Genomic DNA, 20,021 nt, shown 5'->3' on the forward strand with positions numbered 1-20,021 from the left:
CAATTTGTTACATAACAGTCTGAAAACTACACACGGGTCTCTTAAAATAATCTAGGATTATCTAAAAATTATGATACAATTTAACAAATTCAATTTAAACCTTTAGAAAGGTCAGCTTCCCGACAGTGGGGAAGGGCTGGACTCCAAACCACCAAATATTAGTGTTTTTGAGTTTACAACATATTATACCAGGCTTGTTAATAAGAAACAAGTGCAGGATTTTTCAGGGCGTAATCAGACATGCTCTGTTGAATTCGGACTAAACCAAAATAGTTAGCGGTGTGGACCTTCTGGCATTGTGTGAATAAAAACCAGCGAACAGCTGGTCTGAGACCTCGCAGGAGAGGTTCTCTCGGGGGAAGTGACTCCACCATGGTTTAGACCACTTCTGAAATCACACACCGTTTGCGCGTAATAGGCTTCCGGGCATTCTAGGAAATATTTTTTTGTTTTGTCAACATCGCAGTCTGTGGTTAGCAGGAGGTAAGGTGGAGCAATGAGGAGAAGGAATGTCTTCTTCAGTGTTTCCCAACCTTTTTGGAGCTGTGGCACACTTATTGGATTGAAAAAATCTTAAGGCTCGTCACCATCTGAAAATCTTCAAATTTAAAACTCTAATTTAAAAATGTCGCCTATATTAAGAATATAAGGTTGTGCTCATCAAGGTTTTATCAGCCGGGTGGTTAGCGCGTTGGTCCCACAGTTCTGGGGTTGAGGGTCCGATCCCAAGTCGGTCCTTACTGTGTGGAGTCTGCCTGTTCTCCGTGGGCTTGGGTGAGTTTTCTCTGGGTACTACGGTTTCCTCCCAAAAACATGCATGTAGGCTGGTTGAACACTCTAGATTGCCCCTAGATATGAGTGTGAGCGTTCCAACTATTCGGTTGTCCTTTGTCTCCTTGTGCCCTGCGATTGGCTGGCCACTCATTCAGGGTGTCCCCTGCTTGGTGCCTGTAGTTAGCTGGGATAGGCTCGAGCATGCCCAGTGACCCTTGTGAGGATAAGTAGTTCAGAAAATGAATGAATGAAATATACATTGTATTTTGATCCATTAGAACCTGAAGCATATATCTATTATATACTTTATGATGGTAAATGTGTTCATTTGACAGTATTTCCTCATTCACCCACTCATGACGTAGCCTCAGCACCAATCCACTGTTTCACTGTGTTGTTTCCTGTGTTTCTTGTCCTTGTTCATCTGATTCATATCACCTGTTGTTACCGCCTCATTTCATATCTGACCAATCAGCTTCCCTTTGGCATCCCGTGTCACCCCCGGCTTTCTCAATGACTTAATTCACTCTTTGTCAGGTCATTGTCATTGAATGAAAACACAAACTAAGTCTGCACTGTAGAAAGTACAAACTTGTAATAAATATACATTTAAGCAGTTATGTATCACAGCCTAAGACACACATGTAATGACTTACCGAGTGGAGGAAGCAGGCTCAGTGGTTTGCCTCTGCATGCGCTGCGTGCGGCGCAGGAAGTGCTCCCTCATGGAGAGTTGAACATCGGTGGGGATGTCAGGAGATGTATGGCTTATCTTCACCGCAGCCTCCAGGAACCCCATCGGGCCGATGGGGTCCTTCACTTTTTCAGTTGCCATGGTAACCGCCGGCTTCGGCTGCGGCTGCTGCGGACTTGTGGGTGACGGCAATGGCAGCAGGCGAGGCAGCTGAGATGGGATGTGCTCTGGGCTGGGGGACGGGGCGAGGAAGCTGGCTTTGCTCCGCCGAGGCGGACCGCACCGCTTCCAATAGCCGAAGGACAGGAGGCCCAACAGAATTAAGCCACAGAGCACAAACACACCGAGCAGGAGGCCAAAAGTAGCGTCTGGTGGCGAGCCGTGGGGTCCGGTAACACAATATGGATGAACAGATGGCAATGATGAGGGTGAGAGTACAAAGAGAGAAATAGCATTTGGTTAATATTTTTTAACATAAACAAGTGTCTCCAAATCACTGAAATTCATACATATTCTATTATATTTGCTTCCCTTTGATAAAAAGGAAAATAATAATAATAACAATAAAAATGCATTGTTAATTTATTGTGGAATGAACAATTTAAAAAAAAGCAGATTGTCTCTGGGTTCCAAACCAGGTTGCAAAAAACAGGTCATGCCAAAGGTCAATTGACTTTCTTAGTCACTTGCATCCACATGACGGTCTGCTGGAATTTTGGTGAGAGGGACTCTGGATTGGTTGCTGACCAATCACAGGGCGCATAAAACTATTAGGGTGTGCAGTATGAGTGAGTCTGCAGTATGTTTTGCAGTATTATAGTATTTTAGTATTATATTATACTATATTATTATCGTATTTTAAAGTGCAGTATGAGTAAAACAATTGGTCATCATCACATGATACACAAATGATTGATCAAATTAACACTCTGAATGCCTGCCTTTTTTGCCTGACTACGCTAACATATTTTAACACTTTACCTGCCATTGATGAGGACTCATTCATTCATTTTCTGAACCGCTTAGTCCTCAAAAGGGCCGCGGGGCCTTTCCCAGCTGCCTTCGGCCTGATTGCAGGGCAATTGATGATGTACGTATGTACAATTTATATAATTAGGGATGACTGGCAGCGGATGCTCATATTTCAGCGCCGATGAAGGTGATAGACGTCGAGTCCATTTTGACTGGGGTAGTTGGGAGCAATCATTTGCTGCCAATCATCCCAAAATGAATTAGACCCCTTATTGCTGTCAACGGTAGAAGCACTGTATTAAATAAACCATTTAGAATACCCAAGGCCTTTAGAATGGGATGAAAAATGGCATGTCAAAATCTTCAATAGACAAAGTAGCCTGGTCACACCAGTTTAGTTTAAATGTGCTTGCAGTCACACACAAAAACTTGGACGTGGGCCGGGTACACTTACAAGGAAGACGCGGCGAGCCTCAGGGAAAAGCAAGCAAACCACGCGTAAGCCTGAAATCCCCACATTTTGCAGCATGGTTCTTTACCACACAATGTGTTAACTTTAATTTATCTGCCACAGCTGAGCGCCCCTCTCAGAATTCTCTAGTCTCCATGTAATAGTGCTCTGATAGGAGAAAGCCACTTTAGGGCATATTGAATTAGTTTTTTTTTGTTTTTTTTACAGAATGTTTACTGAGCTAAATCTTCCTCTGCTGAAGACAAATAAACCCTGCAGGCAAAATGAGTTTGTTACACCCTGCATTCGATCTTGACACACAGGGGGAAATAATCAGAACAGCGAGATGTTGTTGTTAGTTCAATCCAAACTTTTACTGTAATGATTCAACACGAAAACCCATAACATACAATTAAACCCATATATATACATTATCAACACGTTAGAACCCAAAACATAATGTACAATTACACCTATATATATATAAATATATATTAGCAACACTTTAGAACCCAAAACCCAATGCACACACACACTCGTTCAACACACGGTCATAACTTGTCATATCTATTCCCATTACAACTTCCAGTAGTCCTACTATTATTCAACAGGGCAAACAATGCAATATCAACAATATAACATCCTTTCTATGACCGTTATAGACACTGTCAACGATAATGGTGGCCGAAGGTAGCGTGCTAAATGCTATTCCATGTGCGTGCCCCGAGACTCTCACATTCACGCCCGTAATTCAAAAGTAAATAAACATTAATAACCATTATCTCTTTTCTCACACGCTAAACAGTGTATATTACAAACCCCAAACTCAAACAACCTTTACAACAAACAGCATACCTTGACACACAGGGGGAAATAATCAGAACAGCGAGATGTTGTTGTTAGTTCAATCCAAACTCGTCATAGCTTCTTTACATGCAATCGTTAATAAATCAAACACTCTAGCATGTCACAAGTTCATCCCAGATCAGTTTTCGCTTTTGTTAATAGAGAAAAGCTGATTGCTTGCTTGTGGTTTAAATCTACAAAATGTACACTTCGGGTGGCTGTTGAATCTTTGAATGCACACAGTGTCAAAATGTATCAAATATCAAGGTTTAAATGAATGAAACAAATTGTTTCACTGATATTAATAGGGGTGGGGGGGGTGGTTACGTGTGTCTTGTGGTTAACGTGTTGGCCTCACAGTTCTGGGGTCAAGGATTTGATCTCAGATGCCCAAATTCAGCTGAGATAGGCTCCAACACCTCCCCGCGACCCTTGTGAGGATAAGCGGTACAGAGAATGAATGAATGAAAAAATGAATGAATGATATTAACGGATGTTTTACCACTTCTCAGATTGTTTTTCATCCTAAAATTTACTTAGGTGGCCCCAAGCTAACCTAACCTAGCCTAACCTAACATTTCTGCTTTCGGGGAATTTTGGTCACAGCATTCTGCAGCTGTAGCAACCAGCAGACACCGTGTGAAATTTTATAGAAGCTTCGCTGCAAGCTGAAAGTCTGCTGCCAACTGGAATGTGGCTGACGGTGATGGACCGTCATCATGGCAAACCCGAGCTGACCTTGTACTCCGCAGAAACTCAGGAAGAAACACATGTACCTCACTGTTAACTTTCTTGCTGAAGTCTCACAAGACTTGGTTTGCTTCAAACAGATTCCAATTCACGGTGTCAACCTCACAAAACCGCAAAAAAACTTTTTTTTAAATGGTGGCTACATATTTTAAGTGTAAGCAGTGGAAAAAACTGAAACACAGGAATATGAGGGTTCAAAGAAATCATGAACTCAGTATGTGCCCTTGTGACTGCATCTTAAAACCATCAAAGTGATATGAAATCACTCTGGGAACATCATTGTGGTTTTGTGGTCCATTAAAATCATGAGACAATTGCACATTAAAAATACCTACCGTACATTCCAAAAACATGCACGGTAGGCTGATTGGACACTCTACATTGCCCCTAAGTGTGAGTGTGAGTGTGAATGGTTGTCCGTCTCCTTGTGCCCTTTGATCGGCTGGCCACCGAGGGTATCGGACTCAGCTGGGATAGGCTCCAGCACCCCCCAGCGACCCAAATGAGGATAAAGCGGTTCAGAAAATGAGATGTGATGAGGTTGCCTGTGAACACAAAAAAGATGAGTGCTCAGTATAGCATGTGCACCACTGAGCTTTGATTGGCAAGCGTATCGAACCGAGTGCAAGGTATCACGTGCATTATAATAAATTTAACTCTAAATTCTCACGAGTATTTTATATACAGTTTGGTATTAAACCTGAGAATAAAGCCAATTCTGGTTCATTTAAAGACGGCAATGCAGACTGCTGGTCTATAATGAATCTTCAAATGATCTCTATTGTTTCTGTGTTTAACATTATCTAATGTCCTGTATTTTGCAGATGACATGATGGAATTTGTTGTTCCACAACTAAACTTTTCTTGGTAGCTTCTATGATGGCTGCCTCTGATATGTTCAGTGTATAAAGGTTAATGAGGGAATAGCACACCACCAAACTTCCATGCTTGTCAATCAGGCATAGAAGTGAGAGGAGCGTTTACAATAATGGCTACAGAAATAGAAGCAGCCAAGCTGAAAAGCAGCTAATAAACGTCAATGCTGCAGAGTAAGACCAGTGTGCTAACAATCTCGCTATATAGTAAGACATAGACAGGCATGACCGCAAACAGAAATAGGGTTGATAATTTTTTTTTTTTTTTTAAAGATAAAAAAGCTATTGGTCTTCTTCAGACACATTGCTAATGGAGCATAGCGCATTATTCCCTCCGGACACAAGCTTCCTGACAGCGTGAGAATCGAGTGACCTCCATCTTTTTTAGCTGCAGTTTTAATGATTACACCCACACCTCTGCAAGAGTGGACTAAAGCTGTCCCACAGTCGATCACTGCGTTCCTTCATGCTGAGAAACACTACTCAGAATCGATATTGCCAAAGCCAAATTAATCAGGCCGCAACGCTCCTTTAGGCCATGCAGTAAAGGCCAGGAAAGTAAGCTACAATGTTCAAAAGGTGTTTCACCTCTTGGTTGGATGACTTGCAGAAACGCTGAATACTGCCATTCAAAGCATTACATTAAAATAACACTCAGTTAACGGTTGATGATGACAGGTGTTTGTGAAGGTGTACGCATTTGGACTAAGGCAGACACCCAAATGTTTTCTCTCATTAATCAGGTTATATTTCAGAAATCCACTAATCAACTTTGATTACAAATAAATAAATTCTACTAATAAGAATTATTTGTGTGTCTTTATAAGCTGTCATATGGGTGTTGTATGGGGCACCATCTGACTTCTCAGGTGAGAGAGACAGCCAGCCAAGTGTTTTCTCCTCTAATGAAATTGTTTCTATGACAACTAGGCCATCTTTTAGAACAAAAAACATTCTACTGATTTGTTTTGTGTCTTTGTGAGGCAATATATGGGCGTGGTATGGCACACCATTTAATTTTCAGGTCAAGAGTAGCAGCGGTTTTGGTCCCAGTTGTCATAGTTCAGTACTAATTTTATCCTTACAGAGCTAAATGACTCTTGGTATTTGTGTGTAGGGTTCCAAATTGACTTTTTTTATAGTTGCTTGTTTGTTTTAAAGCTAGTGACAGGAGTCTTGTGTGTTTAACTCAAACTTGGCCAATAAAAATATTATAATTTTGGATCAAAGTAGGAAAAGTATACAAATTAAGAATGTTAAAATGTATCTATTAGGGCGGCCCGGTGGGGCAAGTGGTTAGCGTGTCGGCATCACAGCTCTGGGGTCGTGGGTTCAAGTCCAGGTAGGTCCACCTGTGTGGAGTTTACATGTGCGTGGGTTTACTTCGGGCTCTCCGGTTTCCTCCCACATTCCGCAAACACGCATGGTAGGCTGATTGGACACTCAAAATTGCCCCTAGGTATGGTGGGTGTGATTGTGCATGGTTGTCCTTCTCCGTGTGTCCTGCCGTCGGCTGGCCACCCGATTCAGGGTGTCCCCCGCCTCATTAGTGTCGCGGGGGGTACTGGAGCCTATCCCAGCTGAGTTCGGGCTAGAGGCGGGGGACACCCTGAATCGGTGGCCAGCCGATCGCAGGGCACAAGGAGACGTACAACCATTCACGCTCACACTCATACCTAGGGGCAATTTAGAGCGTCCAATCAGCCTACCATGCATGTTTTTGGAATGTGGGAGGAAACCGGAGTACCTGGAGAAACCCATGCAGGCCCGGAGAGAACATGCAAACTCCACACAGGTAGACCGACCTGGATTTGAACCCAGAACCCCAGAGCATTGAGGCTCTGCATTGAGAAAGTCCAGGCATGTGTGGAGAGAACATAAAAACTACAGACATGAACCAATTTGATCACACTTTACAACTGTCCCAAATTTGTGAGTGTAGTTATCTGTAATGAAGACTAAACAATGGCATGTCTCACTGGGAGGTGACAAAAAAAATATCAAACACGGTGTACTCCCTGGAAGACGTGGTTCAATTGTGATGAATGTGCTACAACTACTCATCTGTGCAAAGGGCTATTATTGTTTAGCACACACTCTGACCTTTCAAAAACCATGTGTAATCCCTCTTCCTACTCCCTTAAGGGGAATGTATTTGTCTTTTAACAATGAAGTAAAGTTAATCAAATGCTGCTGTTGAGGGAACTCATTGGGCTCAGGAGATGATTGATATACTAACATGACACTAATGGATAAAAGCCAAAACCAGCCCACAACGGGTTTTTGTAGTGTGCAATTTATTTGTAATTGCCTGTTTCATCAACATGAACTGGAAGCTTATCTTTCTGCCTGGTATCCCCGAAGGCGGAACAAATTCCCACTAATCTTGATGTGGGTACCTCAGCCATTTTTGGAGTGCTTATTCTGTGGTGTCTTTTTCACAAAATCCCTTAATCCGAAATGAAACCATAAAGCTCCAGCACTTGCGAGGTGTAAGAGCCAGCGAATAAGCTGGTGTGAAACCACAGAAGGGGTGAAGAAGAAAAGAAGGAAGACATGACACCCAGGCGACAAAGTAAAAATTGCTCATGTGGGCGTTTTATAACTTTGCCCTACTTAAAACACTACTACTTGTTCACAGCTGCGGAATGATTGAATTACAGTACATGTTAAAATCAGTGTACTCCAAAACATGACTTCAGCATTTACAATCTGGATGTGAATCTGTTTTTCGTAGAATCTTTTGAAAAAATGACTTCATATTTCACCCAGATTTAAAGAAAATAAAAAAAGAACAAGGAGATTAATGATTAATTGAATAGTGATAACAGATTACATTTCAGCCATAAAAGCAAAATTTGAATTGCTCAATGGACCAATCAATTACGACAAACTCATCGGACATGAATTGGATTCATGTGATGTGATTCATAAAAAGTCAGTGCACTCAGTTTGGTGACAATTTTCAGGTTATAAAAACTTGAATCATGCATTATGTACGGCTTAATTTGACAATTGTGCGAGTGTAACAACTACTCTGTATCTGTGTTTTGAATATTTTATGGATTTTGTTGAGAAAATCTATCTCTAAAGAAGGAGCTGTCACAGTTAGAGGTGTGAAGAATGTGAGATGAAGAATATACCTTCAAAAATTGACAAATCATTGCAGTGTCAGTATGCTGGCGATCTTTTGCAATCAAAATTCAGCTGTACCGTTGTATTATTTTAACATTTTAAAATTAGCATTGATTTGGATATTTTAAAATTATACTTTTTTATCATTATTTTTATTTACTTTAGTTTGGGCATGTAAAATTGTTCAAAAGTTAACCTTTTATGATTTCAAGCATTTGATTGGTGATTAAGTTTCAAATTTCTGCTGTAGGAATTTTGATGTTAGAATTTTTATAAAGGAAACATTCAACCTTCAATGGCCATTTGAGGCATAGGGGAAATCGGACAATTATACCTGCATGTTGACCGCGAGCTGCTATCTCTGCCACACGGCTTACGGTTCTGCCTCTGCTTGCACAAAGCAAATATTGAAACAATATTTTGATGTTTAAATGGCAGGCAGTCAGTGTTTCTGCTGCTGAAATCTCACAAAGTAGGCCAATTCTAATCATCTTCAACTGACCCTGTTTGGATTAGAATTATCAACTGTATATAGAACATTTTTATTCATTAACAATAGCATTTGGTCAAGACAATTGAAATTTTCAACTACAGTTTTTGGTATTACACTTACAGTATTTAGGGCAAGGCTGTTTGATCTTAAAATGTCTTTAAAATGTCTTGCTTATTTGCACATGAAGTGTCTTTTGAACTTATCTCAATTGAGTGATTTGGGGAAACGTTACGATCCTTAAAAAAGAAAATACAGTACGTATCCCGTTTGTCAATGAAAGATCATTCCATAAACTTCACATTAATTGATCTTGTTTTGTGTCCCTGGTATTGTCTATCTCAGCTGCCAACATTAAAAGGGAACACTACACAGCAGACACAATGGCTAGCAGTCTATCACATACACATATCCTGCACCATCAGAGACTAGCCATGGAAGTCATTATTTTTATCAATATTATGAGTCCTTGATTTTTAATTTTAGCTGTTGAACAAAAAGTATCAGTGTAAGATCAATGCAGCATTACATTGTAATGACATGACACGATGATTCAACAATACACCAAGTCCGCTCTACATTATTCATACTTGATATGAAAGATACATTTAAACTGCAGTGTTAACCTTCAAAATAAATTTAAAAAACTATCTGATATATATTTTATGTACAGATTACATTTTCTTAAAATACTAAAGCTAAAGGAGCATGTGAAACACTGTTTTAATATTAAAAGAAAAATTGTACAGCATTTTTTATTCTTTCTCCAGCTTCCACTAGCACACAGCGAACACACAATCCATAACAACACTATCAAAGACACTATCAAATAACTAGAGATTTTGAAGTGATGTGAAAAAAATCTCGACATGAGTTAAGGTATCGTTAATTAAGCAGAAGAATATTTTTTGTAACCCAAATGGGGCAGCAACACGTATAGACAGAAGTCATAACAATATTCCCAGCCATATGTGCATTATAGTTTGCGGACAATTACTAATATTTATTTTATTTTATTGTGTCTTTTTCTATGATCCCTTTATGAATGTTACATTCTGCCCCTTAGTAGCAAGGTATACAAATTAAATCAAACATCAATTTAATATTCATTCCATCATTCATTTTCTGAAACGCTTATCCTCATAAGGGCCGCGGGGGGTCCTGGAGCCTATCCCAGTTGACTTCGGGCACGAGGTGGGGGAAACCCTGAATTGGTGGCCAGCCAATCGCAGGGCACAAGGAGACGGAAAACCATTCACGCTTACACGCATACCTAGGGGCAATTTATCCAATGTATCCAATCAGCCTACCATGCATGATTTTGGAATGTGGGAGGAAACCGGAGAATCCAGAGAAAACCGCCGCAAGCCCGGGGAGAACATGCAAACACCACACAATGAGGACCCACTTGGGATCGAACCCTCTATCCCAGAACTGTGAGGCCGACGCGCTAACCACTCATCCGCCGGGCAGCCTTAATTTGATGTATAATTAATAATTTAAAGTGTCACAAGGCACTACTATAAGATGTCACGTGAGTTTATTGGATGACTTACCATTCTTTCCTATGATAGCTTATTATTTTATTAAAGTGTCAACACATCTTGCACACTAAGAACTCTCTGGCCCTCATGAGAGAATAATGTTAATTTGAACTCTACTAAATTTACTGACCACGGAGATGAAATGTGACCAATTTCAATGAGTAGTCATATCAGAATGGTTCATTCCAGGCATTGTCAGACAGAGCTTTAATGCATATTCCCTAATGCAGCGATCGGTGGGTAAAAAGAACTCTGAACATTGGATTTGAGTCCTGAAATCACTCAGCAAGACAATTATCTCCCATCTTGTACGGAATGTTTTGGAAAAAATATTCAGTTGTATCTATAAATTCCTTTACAGTAAGTGTTGGCATAATGATGAGATTAAAAATGTACTATAAGTTCCTTTATAGTTTAGGACACATAATGATGAGATTAAAAAAAATAAAACCATATGGAATGTGTAAAGTGCCACAAAAAAGGATAGTAATATGTAGTCTAATGTGAGCTGAGGATTTGCCGAGGACAAGCTGTTTTCATATAATGAGTTATTACAGTTTGCTCAAGGTTTATGACACGAGTGACTCGCAATATTATAGTCCATTTATAAACACCTCGGACCAATAGAACCAGAGCAATTCAGCATAACGCCGTCCCATAATAATAAAGATAGATTTTATTGATGCACCCTGTGCTTGCTGCATGGATGTTTTCATTTGCAGCAGCATCACAAGAAAAAAACCAACAGGCAGCAATCGGGGGGGGGACATGTCTCCCACCCATTTTCATTTCTACTCATTTTCATCATCAGACGATTTTAAATGGGTTCGCTACATCCATTACAAACACGAGCCGAGCCAGGCTGCTTGTTAAAGTGTTGCATTATTGGGACAATTTAATCCAAAGGCTAGAGAGCCTGTTGAGTGGACTGCGGACATTTGAGTGATGCTTATTGAAGGAATCTACTTAATGTCTTGGCTTTGCTAGGAAACCCAATTTCACGGAAAAGCTAGTACTTAATTTGTTTTACTTTCCTCATTTTCATTTTTAAATTACCACAGACATCATTCTACTGACCATTACATTAACGGTTATCATCGACCTATTCACACTACTAGTATAGCTAAGAAGCAATCATTCCAAAAGGGTAAAAAGAGCAATGACTTCAAGATGTTTGCCTTATTAATCAATTCCACTTGAAAAACATATCAAAATCTCACTTTGAACTGAGGAAAACAATCTACTGCATCGTATTTCTCACACGCTTTGACCCGACCTTCGGCCCCCCAGGCTCAGAACGGTGGCAGGAAACAACAAGTCAGCATGAAGAAATGATGCATCCATCATTGTAACCCTATTGGATCACGCGTGGGCTGGCATTTGGGCCGTGTGTGCTCACACGCTCAGAGCCCCGACATAGAGCTGTAGAAGAAAGACGACCGTCATAGTCGACGATTATAGCTGGGACATATTTACTGGCCACTTGCCGAACCTAATCATATACCTTGCTCGTTTAGAGATAATACATAACCATCAATTCCAAAGCTCATTGGCTGATATTGACTTCAATATTACTGGGAGGTCTGGCAGTGTTACTTGCCAAAGTCAAGTGTTGGCTTCAGCTAACACAAGATCCTAATGAGGAAAGAAAACGAATTGTTTATCACGCACATTAGTGCCACCAGCCGCTCAACAAGATAAAGTACAAGTGTCATACATTACCCGGAGTAAAATAATAATGCTTTTACATTTTTATCAGAGTTAAGCATGTTATAATTTTTACATAAAACCAATGACATGCAATAAAATTCATGGATGGTAAGCCACTAGTTTTAAAGAGAAAATTATGAGCCAGACATTAACACATTGCCTGCCATTGACAAGGTTAGAAAAACTATACATTGGTAAATTTTCTTTCAAATGCTTCTACAACCGAAATGTTCAGGTTACGAAACCCTTTAATATGCACATTTATGTTTCAATATATCCCCGAATACATCAATACATTTTGTGTAGCCATTATTTTATTTTTAAATATTTGCGGTGTCCCGCTTGACAATCTCCCTACACTCCGCTGGACTCCCATTGGCTGTCTACCATTGGCTGTATCGCAACAACAACTCAACTTTAAAATTTAAAATGAATGGTGCAAATGAAACGAAAAAGCGGGCCATTTTATCCATCCATGATTGATATTGCAAGTTCTATTTAATGCTAAGTTGTTTACAATTCATAATTTGAAGTTGTTAAGATGTGAGTTTATGTGCATGTGTTCGTGTGCTAATGTTAGCTTCCCCCTTACACTTATTTATGTACTGGCACAAATAGAAAACAGCTTGTAATTCATTTTAATACATTAATTATATCATGTTCTTATCATTGAATTTTTTTTTAATTATTATTTTGTGTGTTTCTCAGATTTTCCATACAAAATTGAAACATTGTTTTTTGGGTTTTTTTTGTGATGACCATGGAATGAATTAATTTGAGAATTTACAAATAGAATAATATAAATCCCAATTACGAAAAAAGTTATGGAACCAATTATTTTCATAAGTAGAGATACCACTGTATCTGCTCTAAAAATGAAATGATTATTATTGAGCATGTTGGCATATTATTATCACTTTACACTGAAACTAAAGAAACAGATTTAGAACCTTCCTATTACTAATAATAATTGCTTTCACCTCATAGACTGGCATTGACAGTGGTAGACCCTTTTGAATGGAGAGCACTGAAAGGTGATTATTCAATATTAGTTGTTTTAGCTCAAATGCATATGACATTTCTCGCTGTCAATTTGCATTAACAGACGTAGAAGGTCAAATTTATTTAAAATCTCTCACTGTCAATTAGGATTTTGACAGTTAACGTGTTGCCGATCTAGCCCAAAACAAGATCACAAGGTTTTTCTTTCCAGGCGCATTCTATTCATATTTTTTAATGTAGTTTTCTTTTCACTGCTAGTTTTTATACAATGCTGCCTACCATCTTATATTACTATTGAGGTAGCGCATTGCTCGAAAAATGTGTTTAGTATTTGAGTACACAAAATGTGTAATTTTCTTTGTTACCTGTACTTTAAAATAGCAATTTAACTCATTTGTTAAACTGTTAAAAGAACATAAACATTGGACTCTTTTGGAGGAACTGTTCAAAATCTGCCAAACTAGTCAGTTTCCAACAGGAACAAGTTATGTTTGCTTAAATATGAACACCGAGATCGGTGTAAAAAATTTCAATTTTCGATCTTGAATTCCTCCACCAGCACAAGTGACCATATCTCGTATTGGTAATACAGTACATCGCGCGAATTTCTATTGTTACTGTTCTTGTCTCACCTGACCATATTTCACCAATGAAAACATCACCTGTCTAGTTCATAAAAGCCACAACAGCTTGACTCAGAAACAGATGAATTAATCATATTTGTATGATTTAAAGGCAGAAATTACTGGTCATTCCCTTTATGATTTGACTGGAGTACTGGCGCAACCTTTCCTAATGAGTTTCCTGTCTATTGTAGAAAGATATCAACCTAATGGTTTGTATGTTTTATCATAGTTTTCTGTTCATCCTGGAAAAACACTGAGGCAGAGTAGCCTTTGGCTGTTTTGATCTCTTTATAGATGAAATCTGGAGGTTGTAGTCAGAAGCAGCGCCTGAGCCTTCATCGAACGGCTTCGATGTGTCAGATTAATGAATTTTATGCAACAATTTGTAATATGTTGTTGTGTTTTAGTCACAGATGAACCCAGGTTTTATTTGATCCATTGAACACGAGCTTCCTGTAACAAGTGAGATCATCGTCAGTAAAGTGCCTCCCCTCATTTACAAGGCCAATATTGTTTCCTCTAACACTGTATTGATCGGGGCCAAAGGGCTCTCAGAATTCACTCCAATTTTGTATCCCACTGAAACACGCTGCGCCTGGAGGAACTCAGGAGGCAAGGGTTGAGTATTATCTCACCAATCCTGCAGGCCCCCATTTTCCCCTATTTATTACAGAGGTATTCACAATAGTCCCATGTGTGCAGGCGCATTTTACAGTCCAGCCTCAGTGAGTGACATTTAAACAATACGTCATAAAAGGTGTCACATGAGAGATGCAAAAAATCCCTGAAACCGCACACAAAGTAATCCGGCGGCCCCCGTAGCCGTCCTCCTCACACGCTACCCTGTGAACACTGAAGCACACGTGCACAGTCACATGCACTTATCAAACCTGAAACTAAATACTTATGAAAGGATGGATTTCTTTCAAGTCATTTTCACTAAGCCACTTGACCCTCAGTGTTGTGATACGCTGAATTACAACTAAATAGTAGCCATCCTAACATACTGAGAACAGAAAAAATGGAACACAATACTCCATTGACAGGAAATTGTCATTTGTGGGTCACAATGGAATGCAAAGCAAGAAGGCAAAGGTGAAAGGAAAGTACTTATAAAATAAATGATTATAATGAAAGGTAGACCTTCGCGGAGGTAGATGAACGATGCTCAAAATGGAAGAGCTCGAACTTTTTAGATGCAACAATTTTCTAATATATTGTTATTGTTACCATTAGAATTGGTAACTTTAAATTGAGTGCAAATAGGGATAAAGCTTTTAGATCTTGGAGATCAGCTGTGTCATATCTAATTGACCATATGGATATGCAGATGCCAATTGAACACTGGCAGACTTTGAACGGTCCCTCAAAAAGAATAAAATCTTGATTGTTTTGTAGCGGTTCATTACATTCCAGCTGGAGTAAACTATAAAGCTAAATACAGCACTAAAATACAACAAAATACACATTTTCTTAAATAAGACAACTCTCTTAATAATAACATAACAATGGTAAACTACCAGTTATTTTTACAGTTTTTTATAGGGATGCAAACACATCTTATTATGTATTAAGGAGCTGTATCCAAATCTAACTTTTTCTCTGTAAACTATATATATATATCATCTCATTTTCTGAACCACTTTATCCTCATTAGGGTCGCGGGGTGTGTGCTGGAGCCTATCCCAGCTGACTCCGGGCCAGAGGTGGGGGACACCCTGATTGGCCAGCCAATTGCAGGGCACAAGGAGACGGATAACCATGCACACTCACACCCATACCTAGGGGCAAGTTAGAGTGCCCATTCAGCCTACCATGCATCTTTTTGGAACGTAGGAACAAACCGGAGTACCCGGAGGAAACCCACGCAGGCCCGGGGAGAACATGCAAACTCCACACAGGTGGACCGACCTCGATTTGAACCCAGGACCCCAGAGCTGTGAGGCCGACGCGCTAACCACCTAATATATATAAGAAGTTCAGCACTTCAAATCAATCAAGCAAAATGTACAGATATGATATGAGAAGCAATTCAGCAGTTCAATTCAATCAAGCCAAAGCGTCAAAATAAATCAAATTTGATATGGGACTACAGCTGGGAAACACCGCTATCGCCTACACTACTTTGGGTTTTTACTGGCATCAGCAGACATAGTAACTGCTGAGCTTTGTCATTGGCCCGGAAAAAAAGGGTCGATCGCGTAAAGTTGGCTCAAAGTAGATATTTGAGCAAAAAAGTTTGAGCACCACTGATTTTGAGGAATATGTCGAAATGGAGGGCAGCCCGGTGGTCTGAGTGGTTAGCGCGTCAGCCTCACAGCTCTGGGGTCCTGGGTTCAAATCCAAGTCTCGTCCACCTGTGTGGAGTTTGCATCTTCTCCGCGGCCTGCGTAGGTTTCCTCCAGGTTCTCCGGTTTCCTCCCACACGGACAAACGGGTATTACGTCTCCCATAATAATACCTATGGGCATTTTACAGTTTTCAGCTGGCCAATCATGCATGATTTTGGGATGAAAACCCACACGGGCCATGGGAGAGCATGCAAATTCTACACAGGAAGGTCAGAACTGAGAAGTCTGAGGCAGACGTGCAACAGCTTTGTTACCGTGCCGCCTCTTATATGTCTGTGTTTTCAACGAAATGCCAAAAATACTTTATCTAACCAAAACAAATTAAACTCCACATCTTAGTGTCTGGTGTTGCTTCTAGGGGATACAGTGAAATACAAAGAGTGTCAATAATTACCAGGGACATTAACAAGTTGCAATCTTTTCTTTTCATTTTTTGCATTCTGTCTTCACAGCTTGGCTCGTTATCGAACAACAAGCATCTCAAAGGTGTCAACTGCTGTCACAATTACACTTTTCCCTCTAGCTAAGGCTGATCTCCTCCCTATTAGCCCCACGGCTCTAGCCCTCCATCAAAGTGTCAGGACAATGAGCGCTGAAGAAACGCGAGAGAACGAGGAGAGCTGGAAAGTGACAAAAAGGATGCTCACACACTGAATTCGAAAGCCTGACTTGACCGTTTTTTGCGCTATGCAGCAGAGTAGGTGTCCTCACCTCAGGCTTTACATGAGTTCCATAATTGAAAAAAAACCTGTGGAACCCCAAAGAAATGATCAGACAGAGAAGAGGCAAGTGCAATGAAAAGCCTCTCCAAATATTAACAAGGCGCTTCAGCTTTGAATTTGTGACCCTGCAAAAGACGTCAAAGTAAAATGCTGAGAAAACTAAAAAGCCACCACAACATAACTCCTGCTATCCATTTCTTCAGAGTATCCCAGCAGCAACCCCCACAAGAAAGACAAAAGAAAGACAATCCACTACAGTCCATGCCGTACTCACCCGTGAAAGTCACTTTTCCTCTACGGTTAGCCGAAGCCGCTCACTTCTCCCTCCCTCTGCTTCTTCTCACTTCCCCCCAACCAATAACGCCACCTCTCTGGTAGCTCTATCTTTTGCTGTTGCTCTCCCTCTCCTGACCGCACATAGTGAGCGCCTTGCATGCACCACCCGAGATGCTCCTTTTGGTTTCTATGGTAGCGTGATGCTGCGGTGTAAAAGGGGCTTGGGTGGGGTTTGGGGGCTGGCAGGTCAGACTAGACTATTGAGCCTGAGCATGCAGTGTTGGATAGAGGAAAAGAGCTAATAAGAATGCAGCAAACCTGTATAAGTTTGAGCAGTATGATAATCAATCGTGTGGGTACGGGTATGGTGGAGCCCCCCTCATAAATGTTAAAGCAGGTGTTTGAATGGCCCAACGCAACCTGAGAGATGTTTCAAGGTTTGACGTTGAATAAAACCTGGCTAGAAGGTAATCAAAGGAGCCTTTTTATGGTGACTATTTTTACTTTAAAAAATTCCAATCTGACTTGGTTTGGTTTGCCTTATTATAATGATTAACTATGAGCCTCGTCTGCAGTCGTGGCGGCGGTCATGCGACATATTGCAGCACAATCATCTTCAAGAGAGAAAGGGAGAGAGCGAGAGGATAGGAGGGGTGATTCCCCCCAACCAACTCTGTTTTCCCTTTGCCTCTCTTCCCTCCACCTAGATTAGCATCACTTCCTGAGTTGCACGTGGCCATCGACTCCCACTGCAGAAGCTATGACTAAATAAATACAAATTGAATGCTTAGAAAACGTCGGACTAGTTGTTTAAGGAATGCGGGATTGTTGAGCATTCAACAAGGTGATCCAGATGGTGTGTTTGATGAGGGAAAGTAGCAGCTATTCTGTAAACGTGACACCAGTTGTATTAATTTCAATTGTTTGCTTGCTAGTTAATTTAGGCTGATGAAAGACAATGTTGGGAAAAAAAATTAAGGAATTATTTAAATTTATTAAATCTTGACTATAATAATTATTCATTCATTCATCTTCCATACTGCGCATCCTCGTAAGGGTTGTTGGTGCCGCTGGAGCCTATCCCACTTGACTTTAGGCAAAAAGCAGACTATACCCTATACAGGTCGCCAGTCAGGCGTGGTGCTATATTAATTATGTTTTATTTATTTGTAGGAATTGATTTTAAGAATTCTAAAATTCAACACATTTAAGGCAATTTTAAAGGTATGGCTTATACGCGGAGGCGGCTGATATGCGAGAACATACGGTAAATTATCCTTACCATTATATCCCAATTTTTATTCATTTATAATAAATGAATACAACTAAGATCAAAAGAAAGAATTGGGAAATCATCTTGGGAAAAACGAAATAAACACAGTTGTTATTTATAATGAGGAGAACATAAACAATATATACAGTATTTACAGGGGGCGGCCCAGTGGAGCGAGTGGTTAGCACGTCAGCCTCATAGCTCTGGGGTCCTGGTTTCAAATCCAGGTCAGTCCAACTGTGTGGAGTTTGCATGTTCTCCCTGGCCCTGCATGGGTCTTCTCCAGTTACTCCGGTTTCCTCCCACATTACAAAAACATGCATGATGGGCTAATTGGACACTCTAAATTGCTCCTAGGTATGAGTGTGAGCATGAACGGTTGTCAGTCTCCTCGTACCCTGCAATCGGCTGGCTACGAATTCAGGGTGTCCCCCGCCTCTGGCCCGAAGTCAGCTGGGATAGGCTCCAGCACCCCCGTGACCATAGTGAGGATAAAGTGGTTCAGAAAATAAATGACTGGATGAGTATTTACAGGAACAGTACATGGGCTTCACAAAAAAAGTGTTCACATAATTTGAATAAAACAAATGTTGGTGCACTCATGGCCTGATCTAGTTTGTTCACCACAGTATTTCATTTCAGTTTTTTACAGATGATATGCTTCATTTGGCTTCATCAAGACGTGAGCTACAACTCCAATGGAGCAGTTCACAGCCAGTTATGTTTAGGATGAGAATCAGCACAGCTAAATCAGAAGCCATGATAATTCACAATAAAAAAGGCCATTCTTCTGGATGAGATATTTGCCCTAAATTAAGCATCCATTATCTTGTGCTGTTGTTCGCAACTGTGTGGGGAATGAAGCAGGAGATAGGAAGATTTCTGCAACATCTAAATAAACTGTGCCAGCTTTAGAAGTAAAAGTGGAGAAACCTTTTCTTTTTTTAACCGCAATTTCTCAACACATGGCCAAAAAATGTCTTCCTTTCTGTTCCGGCAGATAAATTAATATATTATTTTCACACTGATGAAGCATTCATCATATGCAATTGAAGTATCCGTTCACAGACTTGTTCATTATAGAATAATGACAGCTTTCTGAACAAAGCACTCAGACAATCAAATATCAAGGACCCAAATTTGACATCTTTGTTACTCTTTCCAAGTAATGGAACTGATTCAGTTTAGTAATTACCATATGACTTTTGCACAATGCTCTATTGCAGCACTAAATGATTTGGGCAGAGCTAGAAAGTGCAGTGTGACCAGTATATTACTGAGGATAGTTGAAGGAAATTTAGTAGTGCTGAGATATATTGCTTCATGGAGAGGTAGGGTCAAACTTCAAGAACCTTGCCAAGCATTTGAAAAACGAGAACAAAAGCACAGAAAGATTTATTAACTCTCAAACTGGCCACATGATTTGAGTGATGGATGTCCCAAAAGAAAGGCCTCAACGGAAAATGTTACTTTTGCGATATGTTGAGTTACATAATTGAAACGCCAAATCTGTACTGTGAATTTTAGAGT

At 40.2% G+C, this 20,021-nt stretch overlaps 1 protein-coding gene across 3 annotated transcripts in view; it reads right to left on the bottom strand.

Annotated features, from left to right (window-relative positions):
* syt6a (synaptotagmin VIa) overlaps positions 1–20,021 on the bottom strand; it is a 52,565-nt gene that overhangs the window by 11,609 nt on the left and 20,935 nt on the right. Inside the window, exons 1-2 of one of the 3 annotated variants that reach the window (XM_077591852.1) lie at positions 17,217–17,362; positions 1,431–1,836 (exon numbers count right to left, since the gene is read on the bottom strand). In XM_077591852.1, coding sequence (XP_077447978.1) covers positions 1,431–1,609 — 179 coding nt within the window. In that variant the 5' untranslated portion in view covers positions 1,610–1,836; positions 17,217–17,362. The other 2 variants (XM_077591940.1, XM_077591768.1) reach the window with 2 other exon arrangements.

The sequence above is a fragment of the Stigmatopora argus genome, chromosome 1 (assembly GCF_051989625.1).
Source record: "Stigmatopora argus isolate UIUO_Sarg chromosome 1, RoL_Sarg_1.0, whole genome shotgun sequence".
Classification (NCBI taxonomy): domain Eukaryota; kingdom Metazoa; phylum Chordata; class Actinopteri; order Syngnathiformes; family Syngnathidae; genus Stigmatopora; species Stigmatopora argus.